A 26,813-nucleotide genomic window follows, 5' to 3' on the forward strand; every position below is an offset into this window, starting at 1 on the left:
TATAGCCCCTTAAATAAACCACTGGAGTCCTTTTCCCTTTGTCTAGTTCCAGAACCCATGTGGACTAGATTTATCAGGGGCTTTGCATTCTGTAAATATATTTCTGAGTATTTTTATTTTGTGACTTACTAATTATCTAAGATTGTAAGTTTTAGGGTACCTTGGACTATTCTGGGAAGGAAAAAGGACTCCTTAATGAGATGCTGGCCATCCCCTCCCTCGAAACTTAAAGTGTATAAATCACTGAATTTTCACAAGCTGAATCAATACCCAGATCAAGAAAAGATGTTATCAGCTCCCAGAAAGATCCACTCACCTCCTTTTCCACTCACTGATCATCAAGGGCAACATTAATTATCCTGACTCTGAATACCACAGAAGGCCTAGTTATATAAGCAAATGCATACAGTATGTCTAAGTTTCTGGTCTGGTTTTGTTCACTCCACGTTACACTTGTGAGATTTGTTCATACTGAAGCATATGGTTATAATTCATTCATTCTCTGCCTGAATGAAGTTTTTGTGTGTGAATGAATATACTACAACTTATTTACTCACTTAAGAGATGATGGGCATTTAAATCTTTTCCAGAGTAACGATGAACAGTGGTTCTATGAATATTTTTGTCCATATCTTTATGAACTAATATCAGCACTTATTTGAGTATGAACCTAGGAAAGGAACTCCTAGGTACACTGTACATGTTCGAGTTTTTTTGTTTTGTTTTGGTACTGGAGATTCAACCCAGGGGCACTCAACCACTAAGCCATATCCCCAGCCCTTATTTATTTATTTTTGTATTTTATTTAGAGACAGGGTCTAACTGAGTTGGTTAGTGCCTCGCTAGTTGCTGAGGCTGGCTTTGAGCTTGCATCCTCCTGCCCTAGCCTCCTAAGCCACTGGGATTATAAGCATGAGCCACTGTGCCAGGCACATGGTCAGAAACTACTGAATAGTTTTCTGAAGTGGCTCTACTAATTCCCATTCTCAACAGCTGCCACACTATTTTCAGGATCTCATTCTAAGCATTCTGGTAGGTATATAGTGTCATTACCTAGGAGTTTTCAATTTGCATATCCCTAATACTTAGTAAAGCTGAGTGCCTTTTATAAAAAAGTTAACTGATCATCTGGCTAACTTTTTTTGTAAAGCTAGGTTCTTTATTTTATAATTATTTTGTAATTGTTTATGTGAATTCTTCCATGTTGTAGAATTTAAGGATTCTTTAATCAGAGGGCTAACCTTGAATAAGCCCCATTTAGAATACTGCTAGGACAGAATTTCCAGAACTAAGAACTGCTTTACATCAATGTCTTTTGCAGTAGGGCCAGGCATTTGGACTTTCTAGACACATTATAGGCACAGATGGACCTGATAAGGAATCTCTCCATGGCAAGGACCTACTACCATTTCACGGTATTGATATAAAGCACCAGTCAACACTCATCAATTTTGACCCTATTCTGAAAACTAACCTGAAACCACAATTTAGAGCTTCTATAACATGATAAAAGGCAAGGAAAACAGAAATGCTTAACTTTCTATTATCCTATATCTGTACTGACAGATACAGAAAAGCAAAGAAAATAAAATAATGAACATACTCTCACCCATTATCCAAATTTCAACAAATCTACCCTCTGCCTTAATATGCTTCACTCTTTAAGAATTAAAACACTACACATATCAAAAGGTAAATATACTCCTGAATATAATTTTTAGCATTTCCATGGAATCTTTCATGCTGTTATATCATAGGTGAAAGGAATATTTCTGCGTTTTAAATTTCGATAATTATAATAGTCCCATATAATTATGCACTTTTTTTGTTCAAAAATGTTTCTGAGAGCTAGGCATGGTGGCACACACCTGTAATCCCAGAGATGGGAGGTTAAGGTAGAAGGATCACAAGTTTGAGGCCAGCTTCTGCAACTCAGTGAGACCCTCAGCAACTCAGCAAGACCTCATCTCAAAATAAAAAATAAAAAGGACTGGGGATATAACTCAGTGGTAAAGCACCCCTGGGTTCAATTCCCAGCAATAAAAAAATATATAAATAAATAAATAAATAAAAAGTTTCTGATATTTATTCATACACAAAGACAGTATATTCATTTCCATTGCTGAGCAATATTCTATTGCATAAACACATCACTACTGATTTGCTCATTTTCCATTAGTAGTCCTATTTTGTTCCTATTCTTTCACTATAACACAAACAACACTGTGGTGAACTTTTTGTACACATCTCCTTGTGCATAGATAAGCATATCTGGGATATATTCCAAGAAGGTGACTACTAGGAATGGCTTATGTGGACCTTGGACTTCTCTCACATGGTCATACTTTCCTCCAAGATTTTAGAGTTGACCCTCACTGGCCGCACCTAAGGGCTTTTGAAGATGATTCTGCCCATCTTGGGTTATACTCAGCATTATCCTTTTTTTTTTCCTTTGATGAGTATAAAATCGTATAATTTAAATTTGCATTTTTATAAATATATGAAAAATGCTCATCATCTCTAGCAATCAGAGAAATGCAAATCTACTCTAAAATATCGTCTTATTTCAGTCAGAATGGCAGCTATTATGAAGACAAACAACAATAAGTGTTGGCAAGGATGTGGGGAAAACGCACACTCATACATTGCTGGTGGGACTGCAAATTGGTGCAGCCAATATGGAAAGCACTATGGAGATTCCTTGGAAATCTGGGAATGGAACCACCATTTGACCCAGCTATTCCTCTCCTCGGACCATACCCAAAGGACTTAAAAACAGCATACTACAGGGACATAGCCACATCAATGTTTATAGCAGCACAATTCACAATAGCTAAACTGTGGAGCCAACCTAGATGTCCTTCAGTGGATGAATGTATTTAAAAAAATGTGGCACATATGCACAATGGAATTTTACTCAGCAATAAAAGAGAATAAAATCATGGCACTTGCAGGTAAATACAAAGCGTTGAGAAGATAATGCTAAGTGAAGTTAGCCAACCCCCAAAAAACAAATGCCAAATGTTTTCTCTGATATAAGGAGGCTGACTCACAATGGGGTAGGGAGAGGGAACATGGGACGAATAGATGAACTCTATATAGGGAAGAGGGGAGGGAGGAAGGGAAAGGAAGGAGGCAGAGGATTAGCAAGGATGGTGGAATGTGATGGACATCATTATCCAAAGTAGATGTATGAAGACACAAATTGGGTGTCAACCTACTTTATATACAGAGATATGAAAAATTGTGGTATATATGTGTAGTAAGAATTGTAATGCAAAAAGAAGTACATGTATAAAGACATGAATTGGCGTGAACATACTTTATATAAAGATATGAAAAATTGTGCTCTATATGTGTAATAAGAATTGTAATACATCCCACTGTGTATGATTCACTCTTTAAGAATTAAAATACTACACATATCAAAAGGTAAATATCCTCCTGAATATAATTTAAAAAAATAATATAAATTAAAAAACAGAAAAATAAATAAATTTGCATTTTTCTGACATTTAGTGAAATTAAACTTTTTTCCTTTCCTTCTTTAAACATAGAAAAAGTAATTATAACTTCTACAATAAGAATTCTCCATAAGAATAGCATCAACAGATAGGAAGCCCTTTACAAATATTCTTAGAACAACTCCCTATTATAACAAGGGGCTTCTCACTCTCAAACTGAGGTAGCACAAGCTTCCAGACCAGGAATTGGCAATTTTTTTTCTGCAAAAGTCTAATAGTAAATAGTTCAGGTTTTGTAGACCGTAGCAGTCTCTCCCACTACTACTCAATTCTGCTACTGTAATATGAAAGCAGTAATGCATAAACAATATGTAAATCTATCAGTATGGCTATGTTCCAATAAAACTTTATGAATACAGACACTTACATTTCATATATAATTTTCCCATCATTAAGTATAGTTCTGATTTTTAAAAATCCAATCATTAAACCATTCTCTCTCTTTCTCTCTCTCTTTTTTTTTTTGGCAAGGGAGTAACCAGAGATTGAACCCAGGGGTATTCAATCACTGAGCCACAACCCCAGTCCTTTTCTATATTTTATTTTGACACAGGATTCCGCTGAGTTGCTTAAGGCCTTGCTAAGTTGCTGAGGCTGGCTTTGAACTCAAGATCTCCCAAGCCACTGGGCAAACCATTGTTTATGAACTATACAAAAAGAGATTGAGGTTGAGCGTAGTGGCACACACCTGTAATCCCAGCAGCTCAGGAGGCTGAGGCAGGAGGATCACAAGTTCAAAGCCAGCTTCAGCAAAAGCAAAATGCTAAGCAACTCAGTGAGATCCTGTCTCTAAATAAAATACAAAATGGGGCTGGGGATGTGGCTCAGTAGTTGAGTGTCCCTGAGTTCAATCCCCAGGACCCCCCAAACCCCACCAGAGAGAGAGAGAGAGAGAGAGAGAGAGCGCCAAAGTTAGCCCCTGGGCAATAGTTTGCCAACTTATTTTACACTATTACTAATACGTGGTTTTGAATACATTTGTCCACACTCACTACTTTTAAAAACACCTCTTCTTATTTTCCTGTAGTGAGTCTTGCCATGTCTTTTCGTGAACATCTCAGTCACCAGTGTTGACAACAAAGTTAAAACATAAAGCTTGGGCTGGGAATGTGGCTCAAGCGGTAGCGCGCTCACCTGGGGTGAGCGGGGCACTGGGTTTGATCCTCAGCACCACATAAAATAAAATAAAGATGTTGTGTCCACCGAAAACTAAAAAATAAATAAATATTTAAAAATTCTCTCTCTCTCTCTCTATTTAAAGAAAAAAAAACCATAAAGCTAAAGGCTGGGGTTGTGGCTCAGAGGTGGGAGTGCTTGCCTAGCATGCATGAGGCACTGGATTTGATCCTCAGCACCACATGAAAACACAATATATTGTGTCCACCTGTAACTAAAAAATAAATATTAAGGAAAAAAAACCCATAAAGCTAAGCTTCAACAAGTTCTATTTTGCAGAGACTGAGGACCACAGACACCATTATTCTTAGAAAGTTCACACAAGAAAGAGAAAAAAACAAGAGATTGGAGAGAGAACTCACTGTTTGAACTGGCATACAGAGTTCGAAGGGAGAAGCCACTGAGTGTCAGTTCCCTCAGCTGGTTCCGCTCACAATGCAGCTGTTCCAAGCTACATAAAGAGCTAAGATCCAAGTCAGTCAGTTGATTGTCCCGCAAATCCATGTGCGTGATGTATCTATTTCCCTCCAGATTTTCAATAACCACGGTTTTCAAGTAATTCATCCTTAATATTCAAAAATAAGGAAATAATCAGAAATAAATTCTGTTAAGTGTGTTTACCAAAAGAAATATGACAATCCTGTTTTCCCTCCTAAACCAACTAGGAATTTCACTACTTGACTCATTTTGCAAGGTACAGAAATAACCACAGATGGTTTATAAACAAAGAGTTCAAGGTGCAGCTAAATTAGACAATCCAGACTGGCAAATACGCATACAAATTCAATATAGAGAAGGAAAAAAATGGGCCATATCCATAAACAGGTGAACATTTATATCCAAATACCTACTCAGGTTAGGTGGAAGTAAAAAAAATGAGAAGATGAATATGCTTTTCAATGAATGGTAGCTAAGCAGTCAAAAGGGAACAGCTCTCCTTCCTCCCGCTGCTGTAGGACTAAGACTCACATGACACTAATGAAGAAAATAATCTGTATGTATACTGAAGGATTCAAAGGCAAACTTGAAACCATGCTGACCAAATTATATTATTACATTGTGTATATGTATGAATATGTAACAATAAATCCCACTATTATATATAATTATAATGTACTAATAAAAAATATGGGAAAAAAAGTCCTCCATAATCCAAAAAAAGACAAACTCTAAAAAAGGGCCTCTCCGTTCTTTTCTATACAAGTATATAATTCAAAGCACATGGGTCTGTTCTCATTTTCCTGTATTTCAATAATTCTGTCTTTTGCTACATTTTCACAAGGCATGTTAATAGCTCCCTGTAAATAATAGAACACTCAGGTGTCTTTCACCACCTTCCTTTAGGAAAAGATTATAACTAGGATATAAAACTTATAAAAATTTCTTAGTAGTGAAGCCTTGAACATTTCATTTATAATACAATGCTATTAAGAAGAAATTCAACAACTCAACAGAAAAATAGTTATTTACAGAAAATTACAAACCACTAATAATATGCACATAAAAAACATACTCAACCTCACCCCAGTAACTAAGTGTTTATTATAACAAAATACTATTTCCCACCTTCTACTGACAATAAGGAAAAAGACTACTAAAAATCCAATGTAGATAAGGATGAGAAAAAAAGAAAATTCTCATAAAATATTGCTGGAGGGTGAGAACCACCTCTGTCAAAAGCAATTTGATGCTTATCACGTGGTCCACCTATCTGACCCTTTATCTCTCTGCTAGTGGGTGATAAATTAAATTTTACTATAACTTGGAAAATATTTCTACAGTGTTCTAAAATCCCAATATTTTAAAGGAGTGTTTATAAAGAGAAGACATACAGGTTCATTGAAGTCAAGATAAAGAAGCTCTGGTAAAGAATAACCTCACCTTAAATCCACATGCTTGATATGGCTCATCCTGTTCAGCACCCCTAAGTTCAAGACTTCTAGGCAATTTCCTGCCATAACCACTTTATCTACCATTATGAGTTTCTCATAAACTTCAGGAATTTGACTAAAGTTGTTGAAGGAAATTCCAAGGGAGGAAAGCTGTTGCAGATTTCCCAATTCTTCAGGTAAAGTAGTCAGAAAGTTGCCATCAAGACAGAGGGTTTGAAGACTGCGGAGGGGGAAATAACAATCTACTTTAGGAAAGATCTTGTTCAATTGCACAGAATTAGAGTTATGAATTCTGACTTAAGCCCTTCATTCATTATCAATCCCAAAATGATAAAACCTCCTAACGCTCAACATACAGAAACTTAATAGATGACTTAGATACTACTTCCAAGGATGGGCCTTTGACATTGGAGTCAGGATCTCTGCTGGTCAAGTACAGGGACTGGTCATTACTGCAATCATGGAGATCAGAGATCTCCAGCATTAAAAACTGCTGCTAACTAGAGTTCTAATAACTTCATGACTTATTTCAATGCCAGCACTCAAGGTTCTACCTTTACTCAAAAATGCCAGACAGATTCCTTATTCTAAAGGAAAAAGAGCAATGTAGCAAAAGTTAGACACTTACTTTAGCAGACTGCCAATCTCACTTGGCAGGTCGTGAAACCCATTACAGGAAAGGTTGAGCTCAGTCAGGGTGGAAATCTCACACAGCAATACAGGAAACAACCCAAGTTTATTATGGGACAAGTTCAGGCCCTTCAGTTGAGAAAATCTAAAGGGCAAAGGCAAAAATCCATACTGTATTTCAAAAAATCTGTCATATATCTTTAGAAGAGACATCAGTGGTCTTTCATGATCTATTTTAAATGATCTGTTTTAAATGTCCATCCCAGAATTTGTTCCAAAAATATTTAATGAGCACTTACTACATGCCAAGCGTGTGGGCAGAGGATACTAAAAGGACTAATGTGCAGTCCATGCTATCAAGGAAACCAGGTCTAGTGTGACAGGAATCTCTTTTCCATAAAAGGCAGAAAATCTAGGGCTGGGGATGTAGCTCAGTGATAGAGCACTTGCCTGGCATGTGCAGGGCCCTGTGTTCGATCCCCAGCCCTGCAAAACAAACAAACAAACAAACAAAAGGCAGAAAACTTGAAGAACAACTCATGCTGGACAATTCTATTGTATAAAGTCATACTTGGAATATTTTGTTATTAAATTTCTAACATATAAAGTGGTTAAAAATTAATCAACTCACAGATAACAAGAATAATTAACAAATATATAGATCAAATCCAATTCTAAAAAACTTATTTTTGGTCTGGGGTTGTGGTTCAGTGGTAGAGTGCTTGCCTCACATGCGTGAACCACAGTACCACATAAAAAATAAAGTTATTTTGTTCATCTCTAACTTAAAAAAAATATTAAAAAAAAAAACAATTTCTGGGCTGGGGTTGTGCTCAGTGGCACAGCACTTGCCTCGTGCAGGTGAAGCACTGGGTTCAATTCTCAGCACCACATAAAAAAAGTAAACAAATAAAAGAAACGTATTGTGTCATCTATAACCAAAAATTTACAAATTAAAAAAAAAAAACAAACTTCTTTTTTAATACCGAAATTATGTTGGTTCAAATGTCACTTGAAATGTATGGACCAGTTGAGCTTGAACACACGTATACAACAAGTGTTCTACTGTAATGTGGTATGATATGCAACATGAATTTTTAGTGCTTCTATTTTTGACTGTGGGAGTAAAAGTATCGAGACTGTCTTACCCAGAGATAGCATAATCATGAAGTGAACCCAAAGGAGTCACATGGAAGTGTCACTTTGTTGTTATAGAGTACAAGAGACAAGGCTGAGGTGTTCTCTATGACAAAATCCTATCACCTGTTCCTTGATCTGAATCCTTGGGACCTCATTCCAATGCTCTTCATCCATATTCCCAACTTGATTTCCAGATGACATGACCCTGATTACTGATTATTCCTTTGATTTGGTACCTTGACTCCAGAATTAATTAATCCATATCTATCTAGCAATTGCAGTACTGGAGATTGAACCCAGCACGGTACATGCTAGGCAAGGGCTCTACTACTAAGCCAGTCTTTAGAATTTCTGATCAGAATTTCTCCCTTCCCCACCAAACCCCATATAATCACTTCTACTGCATATTTACTCACAGTTATCCATTTTTTGCTTGTTTTGGTTTAGGTTTTGTTTTGTTTCTCTTCAGATGGGGTCTCACTATATCCCCCAGGCTGGTCTCAAACTCATAAGCTGAAGTGATCCTTCTGCCTCAGACTTTCAGGTAGCTGGGATTACATATAGGCATGAACCACCATACCCAGCTTTCAGCCCTCCAATTTTCAGTGGAGGAATGAAGCTGGATGAGTAAAATGTAGGAATGAGGGGACATACTCTAATAAAAGAGATGGAAAAATATATAGGTCATAGATCTGTAGAGTTGAAATGGCTCCTTTGTTAGAATTCTAAGAGAGGTTACATCACTGAGCAGAGTTGGCAGGAGCAGGTACAAAGGAAAGATAAAGTCCTGCTTCTGCAATTCCTGAAATTAGGCCTGTCTGCTTGAAATCAATTAAATTTGATATTTTTTATTCAAAAGTTTTCATATACTGAATCTCTCAACTTAACATGGTTGCAGCTCATGTATCATTGTTAATAACTTATATAAAAAGATTATCCAAATCAATGAAAATTCACTGTTGCCTCTATAACAGAACATTTGCATCTACCATCTGTTTTATGGGGAGGAATACAGAGGTGGGAAAATTATGTGAAAAATATTGCTTCCTCTTCAAAAATGAGTAGAAATTTCAGGGAAAAAATATGTATGCACATATATATATATGTACAAACACATAATGAAATATGCTATGGCTTGGGCATGGTTTGTCCCCCAAAGTTTCATATGCTAGAAGCTTGGCCCCAGTGTGATAGAACTAAGAAGTGGTAGACTTTAAGAAGTGAGACCTAGTGGGAATAATGTCACTAGGGGTGCTACCCTTGGAAGGGACTAATGTTATTCTCATGAAGTAAATTATCTTCTACACGGAATGAATTATCATAAAAGAGCTAGCCTGACCCCCTGAACTCTTCTGGCCTCCTGTCTGGCCCTCTCACATGGGCTCCCACCATGATGGCATCTGCCATAATGTGATGCAGCCAAAGAGGCCCCCATCAGATGATGAACTGACAGAGCTGCCTGATCTTGGATTTAAGCCTCTTTTCTTTATATATGACCCAACTTTAGGTATTTTGTTATGAGAAACGAGAAATGGACTAACACAAGCATGCTCACTTAGAGGTCTGGACCACTAAGATACTGATTACAATATAGTTCCAACATATTGACCTGAAACCTATTCTCCACATACTTGTAGAGTGTGTCGAGGCCCCCTGGTCTTTCTAATTGCATGAAGTTGTGTCGCAAATTGAGGTAGGTGATATCTTGACTGTAGAAAAGATGCTCAGGAACTTCCTCAAGGCTGTAACACGAAAGATCCACAGTACTGATTCGTTGGGACACCACCTGAAGAAGGTTCAAGAGAAGAGCCTTCTGAGCTAGTACTGGATGTCTATCATCTAACACAGGACAGAATGGCATTTATACAAACAGCACTGACTAAAGACCAGGAAAGAAAAAAAGGTAAAGAAATCCAATTATTCACTTATAAAACGTTTCAGTTTTTACTTTTCTCTAAAACCATAAGGTGCTTGAAAAACAAAGGAATAAACTGAAAAGTCTCTACAAGTAAAGGGTTTAAAAAATACAATATCATAAAGAGAGAAGGTTGACATTTCACACAAGAAGTAACATTAAAATGATTCAAAATAACTACAAAACTTTGAGAGACAGCATGAAAAGACAAGGCCTTTTGGAGCCACACAGATTCTGCTGCTCACTAGCAGTTTCATCATCTGTTGTGAGGGTAAGTAGTTAAATAACCAAGCACATAGCACACTGCCAAACATGCCAAAGATGCTCAAAATCATTCATTAACTTCTCTTTAAAAAGGCAGAAGAACAAAATAACTACTTTAAATGAAAACTACTTCTATTCAGAGCATATTTTATAATCAATACATTAACAAAAAACTTCAATGAAACCAAAACAAGGTTTTTATTTCTATAATAGTATGGTACTAAAAATATGCATTGTGAAAATGTATCTGAACAAACAATATATCACTGGAAAAGTCACTCATGTTTTGATGGCAATTCACTTTATAATAACAATACTATGAAAATTTCTGCAAATTCTCAAACAAGAGAGTTTGGAAATCACAGTACACTTTTACAGTAGTTCATCTTTAATCTTTAAAAAGCAGAAATAATGCTCAAAGGCTATCCTCAGCATATAACAATAATAATTTACAGGTCATTGTACTATCAGTAAGTTCTAATTTGAAGTGGCTCATCAAGCCTGTTCTTAATATGTTGAGACCAAAAAGCACTGGGCTACAAGTTAATTGATTTCAAGCAGACAGGCCTAATTTCAGGAATTGCAGAAGCAGGACTTTATCTTTTACAGAATGAAAGCCATGTAAATCTCATCATTTCTCAATTCCTTCTTGGGTCAAATCCCGTTATGTCATAATTTCTTCCAAGGCCTGCCTTGCAGACATGGTACAGAGGTAAATGCACCTGAAAACACTTTTGATAGCATTTTTATACTGGGCATAAATAATAAGTTAAGGATCTAGTGTGATTCCATTATTTTATTCAATATATATTAAGAAATAAAATTAAGAGTTATAATTTGCTGTCTTAGAACTAAAATAAGTTTCAAAATACACTTCTAAGGGGCTTCTACATTCTTATCTTCACATCAGGATGTTTGAGAGCTTATCACCTTAGATGCTTGCCGTTGCCATCTCTGGTACTCAGCCAAAGACTCAAAGCTGACATGATAGGTCTGAGCTTGGGCTCCAGCTGAGCTGAATGCAAGGGAATGCTGCCGGCGTTTCACTTCTTCTATCTGAAGAGGAGGAGGAGAGAAAACCAGAACCACTAAAAAGAAATCCTGGTCAAAAAGCAAAAGGTAATAACAAGCCCAGTTTTTAAAAAAAGGCAAAAAATGTCTGAATAGACATTTCTCCAAAGATCTATAAAATCACCAATAAGTACATGAAACGATAATCAACATCATTAGCTGCCAGGGAAATATAAAATGAGATACCAATTCATATCCACTAGGATAGTTAAAATTAAAAACATAGATTAAAAACACATATTGTGTAAATATTGGTAAGGATGTGGAGAAACCGGAATCCTCCTATACTGCTAATGGGAATGTAAAATGGTGAAGCTGCTTTGGAAAACCTTCTGGCAGTTCCTCTAAAGATTAAACACAAGGTCATTATAAAACCAAGCAATTCCATTTTTACAATGATGTCCAAGAGAACAACTTGTTTATGAATGTTCATGTCAGCATTATTCATAATAGCCAAAAAGTAGAAACAATCCAAATGTCCATCAATGGGTGAATATATAAACACAAGTGGCATTATCCATAAAATAGAATATCATTTGGCCATAAACAGGACAAATATTGATACATGTACTGTACCAATGAACTTTAAAAACAACATCTTAAGTGAACAATGCCAATCACAAAGAGCCACAATTTTTTTATTCCATTCATATGCAATGTCCAGAATTGGCAAATCTATAAAGACAGGAAGTAGATTCATATTTGCATAGGGCTAGGGAAGGAATTGTGGGGCAATGGCTAAGGAATGAAGGGTTTCTTGGTTATAAAAATGATTGGGGTGATAAAATTCTAAGCATCTATGAGAAAGCCTGTGTGCCCTGTGCTACTGATCGCTCTCTCATGCACTCTCTTTATCTCCCTCACCTCCTCTTTGGTTCTCTCCTTCTCCCTCTCCTCTTCCCAGCTTCCCTGCTTCTTTAACTCAAGAAATACACAATGATCACAACACATTAGCTGTGTTTTTGCTCTGTCAGTAGCTATGCAGCATAACTCTTGTTCTCAACACTTCAAAGTCAAGAGGCAGGACACCAGTAAACTATGTCCTCTTACTGCAGAAGACCTTTATCAAGCTCTCTTGAGTCCCCAGCTTGAGAAAAGGCAAGAACCTCTCCTCATTCCTATTTGGGATAGTGATAAGAATTCAAGGCACAGAAGCAGCTATGTAAAAAACTCCCTCCCAATCTCCAAAAACCCAACCTATACAATTTTGATGAGGCTATAGGTTTTGTTTTTTTTTTTAATAGTTACAGAACCATTTATGTCTTGTCTGGCATCTTACTTTAATATGCCATAGCTACTGAATTTTGACAAATGAGCTGGGAATTTACAAGTTATACTTGTAAACCATTAGGGTTCTGGTGCCAACTAAAGACTGAACCAAATGGCAGAAACATAAAACACTCTGAACAAAAAAAGAATCATATTAAAAAGGCTCACTGAAATTAAACAATTTTCCTAATGTTCAATTGTGATAATCACAACATAACCATTTTTCATTACTAATAAATCACTGCCATTGAGTAAGTCTGTGTCAAAACAAAGGATCCTTACTGAAATGAAGAATAGATCATTTTCTAGAATAATCAAATGCTTTATTATGGGATGTTTCATATAGTAAAGTACATAGAACCAATTAATGTCAAATAGTGGGAAAGGTTGGTAAATCTCCCACTACAAATTAATTTGTCAATATCTCTGTATAATCATATTCTGTGTTATATTAGACCATATTGTTATATATGTACAACCTTGGAATTAGTAAATACAGTAAAATGTTCCTTTCGTCCTTTTTTGGTTAGTCTCTTTATCCCTACAAACGTTTTATTTAATCAAATCTTTTGGGGGATTCTATTTTACTAAAATGTAATTTACCTAAAATAAAATCCACTGATTTATTTTTTAATTCACCGATTCTAAGTGAACTGTCAGAGGAGTTTTTATAATAGCATATAACCCCATGACCCCCCAAATTTCCCTTGTGCCCTTTGCCAATCCTTTCCCTATAATCACTGGTCTATTTTCATTCACTATAGTTTTGTACCTTTTTCAGAATGTCATATAAATGGAGTCATATGAAAAATGGACTTTTGTGTCTGGCTTTTTCTACTTAGAATAATGCTTTCCAGATTCATCTCTGTCCTTGAGTGTCAGTAGCTCACTCCTTTTTACTGCTGAGTAGAATTCCATTGTATGGATATACCACATTTATCTATCAATTCACCAGCTAAAAACAACTTGGGTTGTTTCTGTTTTTGGCTATTTTAAGTAAAGCTGCTATGAACTTCACTTACAAGTCTTTATAAGGACACACATTCATTTCTCTTGGGCAAATAACAGGAGTAGAATGTTGGGTCATCTGAAAAGTTTATGTTTAATTTTACAAGGAAGGAACAAGCTCTTTCCCAAGTAATTTTATTTCCACCAGTGATGTATAAATGTCCCAGATGCTCCATGTCTTTGCCAAACTTGGTGTTCATCAGTCTTTTAAGTTTGGCCATTTTAGAGGTATATAGCATCTCACTGTGGTTTTCATTTTCGTTTCTCTAATGACTAATATGTTGAGGAACTTTTTTTCAGGTGTTAATTATCAATATATCTTCTTTGGTAAAGGATATGTTCAAATCATCTTTGCCCATTCATTAGTGGGTTATTATTCTTTTTACTACTTAATTGCATAAGATTTTTATATATTCTGGATAAAAGTCCCTTTGCTGCATACTCATAAATAAGTTTCATATGACATTAATATAACATATAACCACACTAATTTTCTTTTTTTTTTATTTACTTTTTAGTTATAGGTGGACACAATATCTTTATTTCATTTGTATGTGGTGCTGGGGGTGGAACCCAGTGCTTCATGCATGGTAGGCGAGCACTCAACCCCCCACACTAATTTTCTTTTGCTTGCTATTTGACCAGTAAATATTTTCCCATCACTTCACTTTCAACCTCTTAAGAGTAAGCATTAAGTTTATCTCTTTTTTTTTTTAATTGTTTAGTTGCAGTTGGACATAATATCTTTATTTTTATTTATTTGTTTTATGTGGGGCTGAGGATTGAACCCAGTGGACCATGAGTGGGTGGTAAGCACTCTAGCCACAATCCAGCCCACGTATGTATCTTACAAACAGCAAACTGTAGTATTTTAAATAACATGATCTTACAATCACAATTAACCTGACTACTGACATGTTTGGATTTATTTCTACCATTAGTTGTGTGACAATTTACCACATTATTTTGCTCCTTTTTCCTAATTCTTTCTTCCTTGTTTTACAGTTAGTTTTCTATATTCTCTTTTCTCCTTTTGTGACTACTCTTTTAAGATTTTTAAATTCATATTTGACAATTTTTCTAATAAAGTTTAAATTATTTAGTGTCTCTATTCTTTTATCCCAAGGAAGTATCATTTTATTTATTGAGCACATTGCCACATCTTATTATCTTGTTCAGGTAATTTGACTTACATATTAAATATAATCTTTTAAACTTTTTATAATCAATATCCAACTAAATTTGCCACCATATTTTATCAATGTCTACACTCATCGTTTCTTTTAATTTATAACCTCCCCTTTGAACTTACTTTCGACTATTGTTTTACTTTTTTTCTTTTTATTGGGGAATGAGGTTCGGAAGTATATCTTTTAGTAGTTCTTTCAGTCTCCATATGTTAGCTTACTTGTATATCTGAAAACGTGCTATACAGCCTTGACTCTTGTAAGATAATATGAGTATAAGATATAGGTCAAGAGGCTAGGGACATTGCTCAGTGATAGAGCACTCACCCAGCATGCACAAGGTTCAATCCCAGCACCAACACAAAAAAAGAAAGACAGGCAGACAGAAAAAAGACAGAAACTGAGAAAGAAAAGACTAAAATATAGATTCACATTTATTTTCTTGCAGAAATTTTGCAAATAATCTTCCAGTATCTACTTTTGATAAGACAGCTTTTGTCAGTCTGTCATTTCCTTGCAAGTAACCCTTTTCTCAGCAAAAGCTTTTTGAATTTGCTTGTTTTAAGATAGGGTCTTGCTCCGTTGTCCAGGATGGCCTCAAATTCCTGGGTTCAAATGATCCTTCCACCTCAGTCTCCTCAGTAACTGAGACTATAGGTGAGTAATGAGCCCAGCTTTTTCTGGAAGATTTTGACTTGCTCCTATCCATTATGTTGTGCAATGTATCTAAGTGAAGATTTATTTTTATGTATCCTACTTATATTCAGTATACTTTTAATCTGAATACTCATGTTTTTGTTTCAAGAAAATTTGCAACCACATTGGGCACAGTGGCATACACCTCTGATCCCAGTGACTAGAGAGCTGAGACAAGAGGATTACAAGTTTGAGGCCAGCCTGGGCAACTCAACAAGACGCTGTCTCAAAATAAAAAATAAAGAGAGCAGAGAATGTAGCTCAGTGGTGGAGCACTTGCCTAGCATTCATAAGGCCCTGGGTTCAATAACAAGTACTACAAAAATGAAAATTTTAAAAAATTTTTGCAGGGACTGGGGATGTGGCTCAAGCGGTAGCATGCTCACCTGGAATGCACAGGGCGCTGGGTTCGATCCTCAGCACCACATAAAAATAAAATAAAGATGTTGTATCCACAGAAAACTAAAAAATAAATATTAAAAAATTCTCTCTCTCTCTCTCTCTCTCTTTAAAAAAAAAAAGATAAAAAATTTGCAACCATTATTTTCTCAGCTCTCACTTCTCCCTTCTTTCTTCTCTCTTCTCTGGAACTCCTATTAGATGTATACCAGAGCCTCTCTTAAGGTCTTTGTTGTTGTTGTTGTTTTTGTTTGTGAAATTCCTTAGTATATCAGTTAATTACATCCAGCAATAAAACAGAGGCTTTAAAAAAAAATGGGGGGAGTCAGTCAGGGATTGGTGCAGTAGCTCTATAATGCTATTGAGGACTCAGCTGCCTTCTACTTTCTATATAGTCACACACAGCATCCGCTTGCCAACTAATGGTCACCACAACCACCACACCTCCAACCCCGAGAGAATATGTGCCACAAAGGAAGGTAGGATAGGGCAAAGAGTCACAGCATCTGCGTCAGTCCCGTCTTAAAGGGCTTTCCCAATAGTCCCACCTAGAAACTTTTGTTTATATCTCATTAGCCATCCCTAACTACAAAAGAGATTGGGAGATACTGGTTTTGATCCTGGGCATACTGCCAACCTGAATAAAATTCTGTTCTACTGGTAAATAAAAAAGAGAATGAAGACAGCAGGGCATGAAGGTGCACGCCTATAATCTTGGGAGGCCGGGGAAGGAGGATTGGGAGTTCAAAGCCAGCCTCAGCAACTGCCAGGCGCTGCTAAGCAGCTCAGTGGAACCCTGTCTCTAAATAAAATACAAAACAGGGTTGGGGATGTGGCTCAGTGGTCAATACCCCTGAGTTCAATCCCTGGTACCAAAAAGAGAGAGAATGAAGACAAATTATGTTACTATTAATCAAATCTCTCTGTGAATTTCTTATCTGGGTTTATCCTATTAAGTTTTAAATTTCAATAACTGTCTTTTCATTTCCATTATTTTTACTGACTCCTTCATAGCTGCATATTCTTACTTCAGAAATTTTTGTTTTCCTATTCTGTCCCAGAAAATTCTATACATTTATTTTCCAGTCTTTTCAGGATGTTCCTTTATTTCCATTTTGATCTGAAGTATCTTCTGATTACTACATTTGTGGATATCTTCCCTAATATAAAACTTGTAGGTGTTTTTTTGGACTTTGGAGTGTAGGTGCTTTAAATGAGAGGTTAGCGTTTTATCTTCCTCTGTCTCACTCTCTCCCCGGCTTTTTATAAATTCCTGACCTGTTCTTACTTGCCTCTTTCCTGTCAAGAAATTTTACTTACTTTCTTCACTGTCCTTCAGCCTCCAAGATCAGAACAAGGTCTCAAATTGGCGTGGTGGGTTACTGCTTTCTGGTCAATTTCTTCATTGAGTCAGTAGGGACCTGGTTCACTTCCTAGTCACAGGCCATATAACTGGGTCCTCCTATCTTTTTAGGACCACAACTAGAAGTAAGCCTTAGTCTAGTCGATAGTTAACAGCACATTTCATTTTTAGCTTTCTTTCATAAACAAAGAAAACAAACTCAGCCCCTAGTTTTAAGCTATAAACTTGGCACAGATCTCCCAGCATGAGCAGGGAACTTTTAGACCTAGGTACTTTCTAGGCTACCCCAACCTTTCAGACCCAGAGCCCAGCAGGCCCACAGATTCACACCAACTGACCACTTTATATTTCTACACTACATTTTTAAGCCCAGCTATGTCTTTTCACATATTTAGCTTTCTAATACATGTTTTGATATCTATATTGCCATGTACTTAGATCAGAATGAATGTTTCAAAGTATGACTTTACAAGATGATTTTGTCCTCTTAAACTCACATTGGTTACGACACTCAAATTTCAAAACAAAAAAAATAAAATTAAATGTAACTATTAACATACATGTTTATAGTCATCTATCACTAGCTAGCAAGTGAACTCCTCTCCTCGGAGGGGGATTCCTCTGGGACAGATGCAAGAAAGAACATGCCTCTCTGGCTACTGGATTGAGGGTCATAACTACTCCAGACTCTGAATTTTAATCTAATGGGAAAAAATAAAAAACTAGAAAGGACCTCTTTTATTGGTGGATATTGGCAGGTACTTCTAGTTTCCAAGAGCAGCTTCTGATGGTAGCATTCCCTGTCTACTCTTGGTGTTGCCAGCAACAGCATCTAGTACACAGCTTTGGAGGCAGGGCTTCTCCGACAGATGATTCTACAGGAGCATTTGGGGAATGGATAGCCTCTGAACTTCCCAGACAGGCCCTGATAAAATCTTTAACAATGCTCATATTTACTTTTTTTTTAAATATATGAAAAAAATCAATGAAAAGCATATGTGACATTTTCTCAATTTATTCTTTCCTTTCTCTCTCTCCCTTTCTCTTTCACACTGCTGAGAACTGAATCTAGGGCTTTACCCATGGTAGGCAAGCTCTCTACCACAGACTACCTCCTCAGTCCTTAATTTTCTTAATGATTAAATGAACAGTAACAATATTTCTTTGTGGGTTGGGATTGTGGCTCAGCGGTAGAGCGCTCACCTAGCGCGTGCTAACACGTGGGTTCGATCCTCAGCACCACATAAAAATAAATAAACAAAATAAAGGTATTGTGTACAACTAAAAAATAAATATTAAAAAAAATACATATTTGTGATTCTTACCTTCCCCCCAACTAGAGGCAAAATGTGCATCTTTCCAGTTTGACAATCCTTCACTGAGGAAACAATAAGGCAGGTTCCACAGAGAACAACTAGGCGTTCAGCCCACTTATGCAGCTGGGTCTTTCCCTTGCGTACATTATAGATGCCAGACAGTAGGATTCGATCCAGATGATCCATCTGGCATGGTTTCTCTATAAAGAAAACAATAGTTCAGTATCCACCTCTGAAGCAGTATACTGATGAAAAGGAAAAAGAAATTGTGTGCCAATATTCAACAACCATATTTTTAGATACAAGTAACCAAGCAATATAGGTATTACAAAATAAGATCTCAGTCCTAAATAATACCCATCTTGGACCTTACCCAGTGGAAATACAGTAAATTTTAGACTACAGAACAAGTCAGATGTCATTGTTACCTCCTATTTAAATAGCCATCTCTCAAATGTACAGAGAATGGTAGCAAGATGAGACATACTTGAGTTTAAATCCTGGTTCTGTACACAACTTTGTTTCTTTGAACTATCACTGAGCCTTACTTTATTCATTTATATTGTTTAGATTTTATCATGTAAGTTTGGATTTTATTAATCCCATACCTTCAAAAGATTCTTGTAAAAAAGATCATGTAAGGTAATAATAATTTTAGGCACAAAAGAAGTATGGACTAAATGATAGCCACTACTGATATCATTCTATCCTAGAAGGAAGAAAGTAAGAATTATGGGGGTTCTCTAGTTCTGTACACAATCTTCCATCTTTGTCCCTCATGAGGAAAAGCTTATGGTTGATATTTTGATCAAATGTTCCAATCACAGTGGCAGAAGGCGACATAAGTATGCATGAGTTTCTCTTTCTGTAAGCACCCTTTCCCATCAGAAGTCTTTATAGGACTGATATACAGTAACCAAAACAGCACACAGGGACAGAAGAGATATGAAGTTCTTGGTACACATATGTACCAGAAACAGACAAATACCATACACAGAAATAGGGGGAGAAGCAGGATACCAGCTGGTACAAACTGTAAGCCTGGAGTAGGGACAACCAAGTTGTACTCCAGATAGCTCCACACAACTTATTATGTAAGTCTGGGCATCACTTTGCCCACTTAACCATGTGTTTCCTCATGTGTAATATGAGGAAATGGACTAGATTACTTCAAAGACTCAAAATTATATTACTCTTAATAAAACTTTATATGTCAACACTGGATTCATCAAACAGCCATTTCTCCTATTCTAAGCCAGCCCTCTCACCTAGTGTAAATTTCACCTTCCTCTGGGAGTTTGGTTCTTCCAGATCTGTAATTCCTACTAGTTCCACATTTCCAACTCTCTGCCAGACATTTCCAACTGGGTGTTTACCACCACTTAAATTAAATATCCCTAAATCAGGGGTGGGATTGTGGATTAGTGGTGGAGTGCTCACCTGCATGTGTGAGGAACTGGATTCTAACCTCAGCACCACATAAAAAAATAAAGTATACAACAGTCACTAATATGCCATTATGTAAAAATGTAAGTGTGTAACCGATGTGATTCTGCAATTTGTATTTGGGGTAAAAATGGGAGTTCATAACCCAATTGAGTCAAATGTATGAAAGATGATTTATCATGAGCTTTGTAATGTTTTGAACAACCAATAAAAATAATTAATTAATTAATTAATTAAATAAAGTATTGTGTCCATCTACAACTAAAAAAAAAAAAAAATCCCTAAATCAAGTCATGACCATCCCTGCAAACCAAATGCTTCTTAAAATTCAAGTTCTATTCTCTCCTGAAGCCATCCAGGCTTAAAATCAGAGTCAGCTTCAACTTTTGGGTTCTCTTCCTAAACTCCCTTTTTCACATAACCAACACTCTTGCTGATCATTCCACCTAAATCTCTTGTTCTACAAATCTATTGACGCAACTGGCTATCCATAGAGAAAAAAGTACTTATATCCCTACCTCAATATTTTAATAATATAAAAGTACTTAATAAAACATAGAATATGTTTATGACCTAGGACAGTGATGGAATGTAAATGCACAAGAAAAAATATATGACTAAATAAAAATTTTAAATGTCTACATAATAAAAACTAGTAAGCCAAACTAAGAATTACAGACTGGAGAAAATTCAGTCCCAAATACAGAATCCAAAAGATGTATATTCAGAAGATATACAGAAGTCCTTTAATTCAACTTGATAAAAAGAAATATGCATAGAATTCAAACAAAAATAAAGACTCAATGAAAATATAAATTAATTCTCAATCACACTAAGTAATCATGGAAACAAAAATGAAAACAATGAGATCATTTCCTCCATCAGATTAATAAAAACTTAATAGTGTAATAATACTGAAAGGTTATACTGTAAACAAAGGGCACTCTGATACACTAATGAGATAAAAAAAAATGTTCTGCAGGAATAACTACTAAGATTTTTAAGTGTGAACATTCTATGACCCAACAATTTCATGTATAGAGATCCGCTCTGTTAGGTACACAAAGAGACATTTTACTATAATGCTGTTTTTAGCAGCCAAACACCTAGAAACAATGTAAATTTCTATGGTTAAGAAAATGGTTACATAGGCCATTTACATACATTGACTATATTCAATACAATGTAACTTAAAGAAATACCCGAAGAAACCTAAATGCTGATAAGATTTCTAACCTAGGTAGTAGGGTCAAAAAAGCACAAAGAACCAAACCCAACTGATAACATCTATTTAAATAAGATTCATGCATTTCTATAAATGTATATTATATAGGAAAAAGAGTTAGAAAATCCTGAAGTGATACATGCCAAATCGATAGTAGTAGTTACCTACAAAGCAGTTAGTGGGTTTGGAAGGTGATTATAAGAAAATAAAATGCTACAGATAGCAATATTATATTTATATTTTACTTGAATAATTGTTTTTAGTTTGTTTTGGGGTGCTGGGGATTGAACTTCAGGGACTTATGCATTCTAAGCAAGTGCTCTACCACTAAGCTACATCCCCAGCCCTTTTTCCTTATTTTACTTTGAAACAGATCAGCCTGGAACTTGGAATCCTCCTACCTCAACCTCCCAAGTAGCTAGGATTATAAATGTGTGACACTACACTCAGCAAACACAATGTATTAAAAGGGGGAAAAATGTATGGACACAATAATTCTAAATGTGAAAATATGCACATAAAATAAGACTAAGACTAAGAAATATATAATAAAAAAAGTAATTGCATTCAGGTGGTAGGGCATTTTCTATATTACCCCTACATTTTAACAAAGAAGTTTAAAATATACAAATCAACATAAGAGAGTATATTTTGCAATTTGGGGCAAAGACTAATTTTAACAATGATACCTGATATTGGCAAAGGGAAATGAGTACTCTCAAATGAATGCCAAAAAGTACATACTGGCATTGCCTAGCTGTATAATTTGGAATATTTAGTCGAAATTTAAAATTTCGACTAAATTTGGGTATGTAATGACTCAAAAATTCTACTTGTAAGAATAATGTCTTCCCGCTGAACCCTAGAAACTAGCTAATCCCCTGACTTTTATAATAATCCTTTCTTTGCTCTCTTTATGTTTTTTGTCACTTGTGTATACAACCTATATTATGACATTATATTAAATTGCTATGGCAAATAATATGTGATGGCTCGCTCAAACACAACAGGCAGTTATTTCTGTCCAGTTGGGAATTCTGAATAACCAGAAGTCAATATTGTCATTTAGAAACTCAGGTTGATGGTGGCTCTGCCAGTTTCAACACTGTATTTCAAATACTACTTGAATCACTGCCATCCTAGCCCCCAGAAAAGAACACAGAGAAGCACTCATTGGAAGTTTTAGAGATCAGGTACAGAAGTGGCACTCATCAATTCCATTCCATGCCATGAAGAAAATGTTGTCACAGGTGCACAACTAATTGGAGACAGGCTGGGAGATGAGGTGGAGCTAGGCAATAATATGCCAACTACAATTCTGTTACCAAGGAAGAAAGAGAGAACAGATTTGGACAGAAAGACAGTAGTACTGCCACACATCTCTCAACAAAAAGGCTGAGATTTACCTGGTTTTGAACTTTAAACATATGGAAAGATACTATGTGATTCTTCTGTGTCTGCCTTCTCTTCTTTGTATTTATACTCTTTGAACAAAACTGTTTAAACAATGTGTGCAGAGAACATGGTAAAGAAACATTCAGGCAGGGCCAGGCACTGTGGCTCACTCCTGTAATCACAGCAGCTCAGGAGGCTGAGACAGGAGGATCACAAGTTCAAAGCCAGCCTCAGCAAAAAGCGAGGAGCTAAGCAACTCAGTGAGACCCTGTCTCTAAGTGACTTTCTGTTATGAATTTCACGGAGTACCACTCTATGCCCTTCTGCCCCAGAACTCCCTCTTCAGTCCAACTGATAACTGGCATTTGCCTAAAGGCTGCCTGGGATACTGAGTACTTTTTATTACCAGAGAACACAATATAAATGAGTTTGAACTTAGGCCCTCATGACCTTAGCCTCATTAACACTGTATTCTAACTAAGCTGACTCATCAAGAGTCTCCACACAAAATATTTAAAGCTGATTACTAAGCTATTTGCTTCAAAAAGAATATTTCAAAAACATTTTTCCTTTTGTTAACTGCGGTTTTCTCTGGGTTCAGGAACTGAAAAACATGAGGAGAAAGGTGAAAGGGAAGGAGTACTTTTTGCAATGATTTTAAGCTTTGATCACACACATTCTTTGATATTTTCACTCAAAAGTTAGAGTATAGCCAGACATAGTGGTTCAGGAAGCCGAGGCAGGAGATTCCAAATTCAAAGGCAGCCTCATAAGCTTAGCAAGGCTCTAAGAAATTCAGTGAGACCCTGCTTCTAAATCAGATACAAAAAGGGACTGGGGATGTTGCTCAGCAGTTAAGTGCCCCTGGGTTCAATCCCTGGTACCAAAAAAAAAAAAAATGTCTAATTCCCCTTTCCCTCTATATGGGGGGCTGTATTTAGTGACTCACTTCTTAATAAACAAAGTAGTCCACATCTTGGTGACTTTTCAAAAAGACAGAGTCCTCCATGTGTACACATGCATGCATAGGTATATGTATATGTCTCATCACTGGAGGCTGTGAAAACAGACAGCCCTATGAAGAAGTCTACATAAGAAGAAACTGGCAAGGACTGAGATCTGTAACAGCCCTGAGTGAGTCATATTGAAATTCATGAATCTTCTAGTCCCACTAAAACGTTCAGATGAGTATAATCTCATCAGACCCAAGAACCAGCTAAGCCGCTCCTAGATTTCCAGTCCACAGGCACTAGAAAACAAATATTCATTATTATTTCAAATCACTAAGCTTTGAGGCAATCTGTTACAGGCCTACAGATATCCTATAGACTCACCTGTCTACCCACCTACCTATCTTTTGGTTTCAGTACCAGATGCATATATTGCCAATTTTTAAGAATAATTAACTTTACAAACCACTTTCCTTTCTTTCTTTTTGCCTCAATACTGGCAATTGAGCCCAGTAGTGCTCTACCACTGAGCTACAATCCCAGCCCTGTTTATATGTTTACTTATTTTTTGAGACAGGGTCTCACTAAGTTGGCCTGAAACTTGCAATTCTTCTGCCTTAGCCTCCCAAGTTGTTGAGATTACAGGCATTAGCCACCAATTTTACCTGGCTAAAAAACTCTTTTCTGAAATTTTCTCATTAAAATTATACTAACTTCTCTAAGTTAATAGGAAGTTCCCTAACACCCCCTATCTATACCACTAACAAATATAAGTACTATAAACTGGTATTCTCATAGACTCCACTAGGATATCCTCTTAAGGGTATATTAAAATTCGGTCATCCTTTAATTTATCTAGGGATGGCAGAAAACTAGTGGCACCAAAGTCAATTGTTGACCACTACACCTGAATGCAAAATAACTCTCAATGAGTAAAAAGCAGTCCACTGGTTAAGGCCTAACTTCCATTCTAGAATAAAAATGTATAATGAAGAGAGCAACATGGCGGTGGGTGCGGAGAGATCAAGTCTCTGAACTCTTCAGCTGCGTGGGCATAGGGAGTCTTAAACCGTCTAAATGCTGTTTGCTCAGGATCACTAGGCAATGCTGAGCTGACATGGATCTGGGGCAAACAGTCTGTGCCTCTCAGAACACACACCGAGCCCGGCTGAATTCAAGCTCCCGTTCGCCTGCCTCTCGCAGACAAACTGCTGTGACTCAGCACTAAACGATCCTGCGGAAACAACTGGTCGGCCCTTCTGAACCTGCGGAGGTTAATACCAACCGAGCCTTCATAGGCAGTGGCCACAGGATTGAGACGGGGCTTGCGAGAGCCAGTCAGGACCCACCCGTTGCATTGGTCACCCGACAAAGGGAATGAACCGTCGCTATTTGCATGGGATACCACCATGGCAGAGAACTGATGTCACCAGAATGCAGCGGAGGAGATAACTTCATTGAAACCAGTGGCGACAGGTGTGTAACCCCTAGCCTTCCCTCTCCACACAGCGGGGAAACCTCAAGGACCCCTCCCAGCTCTCCCGTGAGTGCGATAGTCAGACCAAGGGAATCAGGAGTGGCGCAGGACCGCCGGCTACCGCTCCCACCAGTGCTGACAACTGAGGTCTCTTGCACCAGCTACAGGGGGCGTGGCTACTGGAGGGCAAGCAAAATACACTGAGGGTTCTCAGCCCCAAGCTCCACAAACTTAGGGTCTGAAGGAATGGCAAACAGGGAGTGTGCGCCCAGTTGTTCAAGAAAATAGTGCTCCAGGGAGCAGCAGACCTGGCGTGTAGCCAGTATTGTGGTGAGCGTCACCGGTGAGCAGGGCCTAGCTTGAGGAAAAGTGGGGAAGTAACTAGACACAAGAAAAGGCCCTAGGCACTCAGGATTGGAGACCCTCCCAGTCTGGGAGGAGGAGCTGCTGCACAGTGATTGGTTCCCGCGTATTGAGAGGAGAAGCTTGGCCCTGTGGGCACAGCTCCACCTACTGGAAGAGAAGTTAATCAAACTCTAAGACTGCATTTATTAAAATTTTTTTTATTTGGGTTTTTTTTTTAATTTTCATTTTTTTTATTTTTTAAAATTTTTTAAAATTTTTTTTATTCTTTTTTTATTTTCTATTTTTTTTCTTTTGTCTTTTCATTTCTTTTCAATTTCCTTATTCCCCCTTCCTTGAATTCTACCTGTTTACTCTCATTCGCTTTAGTGACTTCTTCCCTTCCCTTCTAATACCTTTCCTCCCAAGCATCAAATAAATTTATAGGAGTAAACAGTAACTCAGCAGTCAAACACAACAAGAAGTAACATGAGCAGCATGAAAAAGCAAGGAAGAAAAGGAGTGCAAACAATGCAGGACAGCCTAAATATTCAGGAGGACCTAGAGGCATCAGAAAAATGGTCAAATAAAGAACTCAAGGAATACCTTAGACAGATGGAATGGAATCTTAAAGAGGATATGAGACAGCAAATTCAAACAATGAAAGAAAACATTGAAAATGAATTACATAAACAGATAAAAGAAGCAAATAAGCATCTTTATCAGGAGATAGAGATTATAAAAAATATCAACAATAATTCTAGAAATGAAGGAAACTATAAACCAAATTAAAAACTCAAATGAGAGTATCACTAACAGAGTGGAGCAAGTAGAAGCCAGAACGTCAGATAATGAAGACAAAATATATCAACTTGAAAAGAGTCTAGCCAACTCAGAAAGGCTGGTAAAAAATCACAAGAAAAACATCCAAGAGATATGGGATAACATAAAAAAAAAAAAACTTAAGAGTCATCGGGATAGAGGAAGGTATAGAGGTTCAAACCAAGGGAATGAGCAACCTGCTGAATGAAATAATTATAGAAAACTTTCCAGAAATAAAAAAGGAAACAGATGTACAAATTGTACATGCATACAGGACACCGAGCATACAAAATCACAGTAGACCAA

The 26,813-nt window shown here is 36.8% G+C and overlaps 1 protein-coding gene across 1 annotated transcript in view; it reads right to left on the minus strand.

Annotated features, from left to right (window-relative positions):
- Phlpp2 (PH domain and leucine rich repeat protein phosphatase 2) overlaps positions 1-26,813 on the minus strand; it is a 66,279-nt gene that overhangs the window by 22,993 nt on the left and 16,473 nt on the right. The window contains exons 4-9 of the mRNA XM_015496114.2: positions 18,860-19,050; positions 11,472-11,597; positions 9,994-10,148; positions 7,221-7,367; positions 6,582-6,812; positions 5,063-5,265 (exon numbers count right to left, since the gene is read on the minus strand). Of these exons, the coding sequence (XP_015351600.1) occupies positions 5,063-5,265; positions 6,582-6,812; positions 7,221-7,367; positions 9,994-10,148; positions 11,472-11,597; positions 18,860-19,050 (1,053 nt within the window). The remainder of the gene's footprint in view (positions 1-5,062; positions 5,266-6,581; positions 6,813-7,220; positions 7,368-9,993; positions 10,149-11,471; positions 11,598-18,859; positions 19,051-26,813) is intronic.

The sequence above is a fragment of the Marmota marmota genome, unplaced genomic scaffold (genome assembly GCF_001458135.2).
Source record: "Marmota marmota marmota unplaced genomic scaffold, marMar, whole genome shotgun sequence".
Taxonomy (NCBI): domain Eukaryota; kingdom Metazoa; phylum Chordata; class Mammalia; order Rodentia; family Sciuridae; genus Marmota; species Marmota marmota.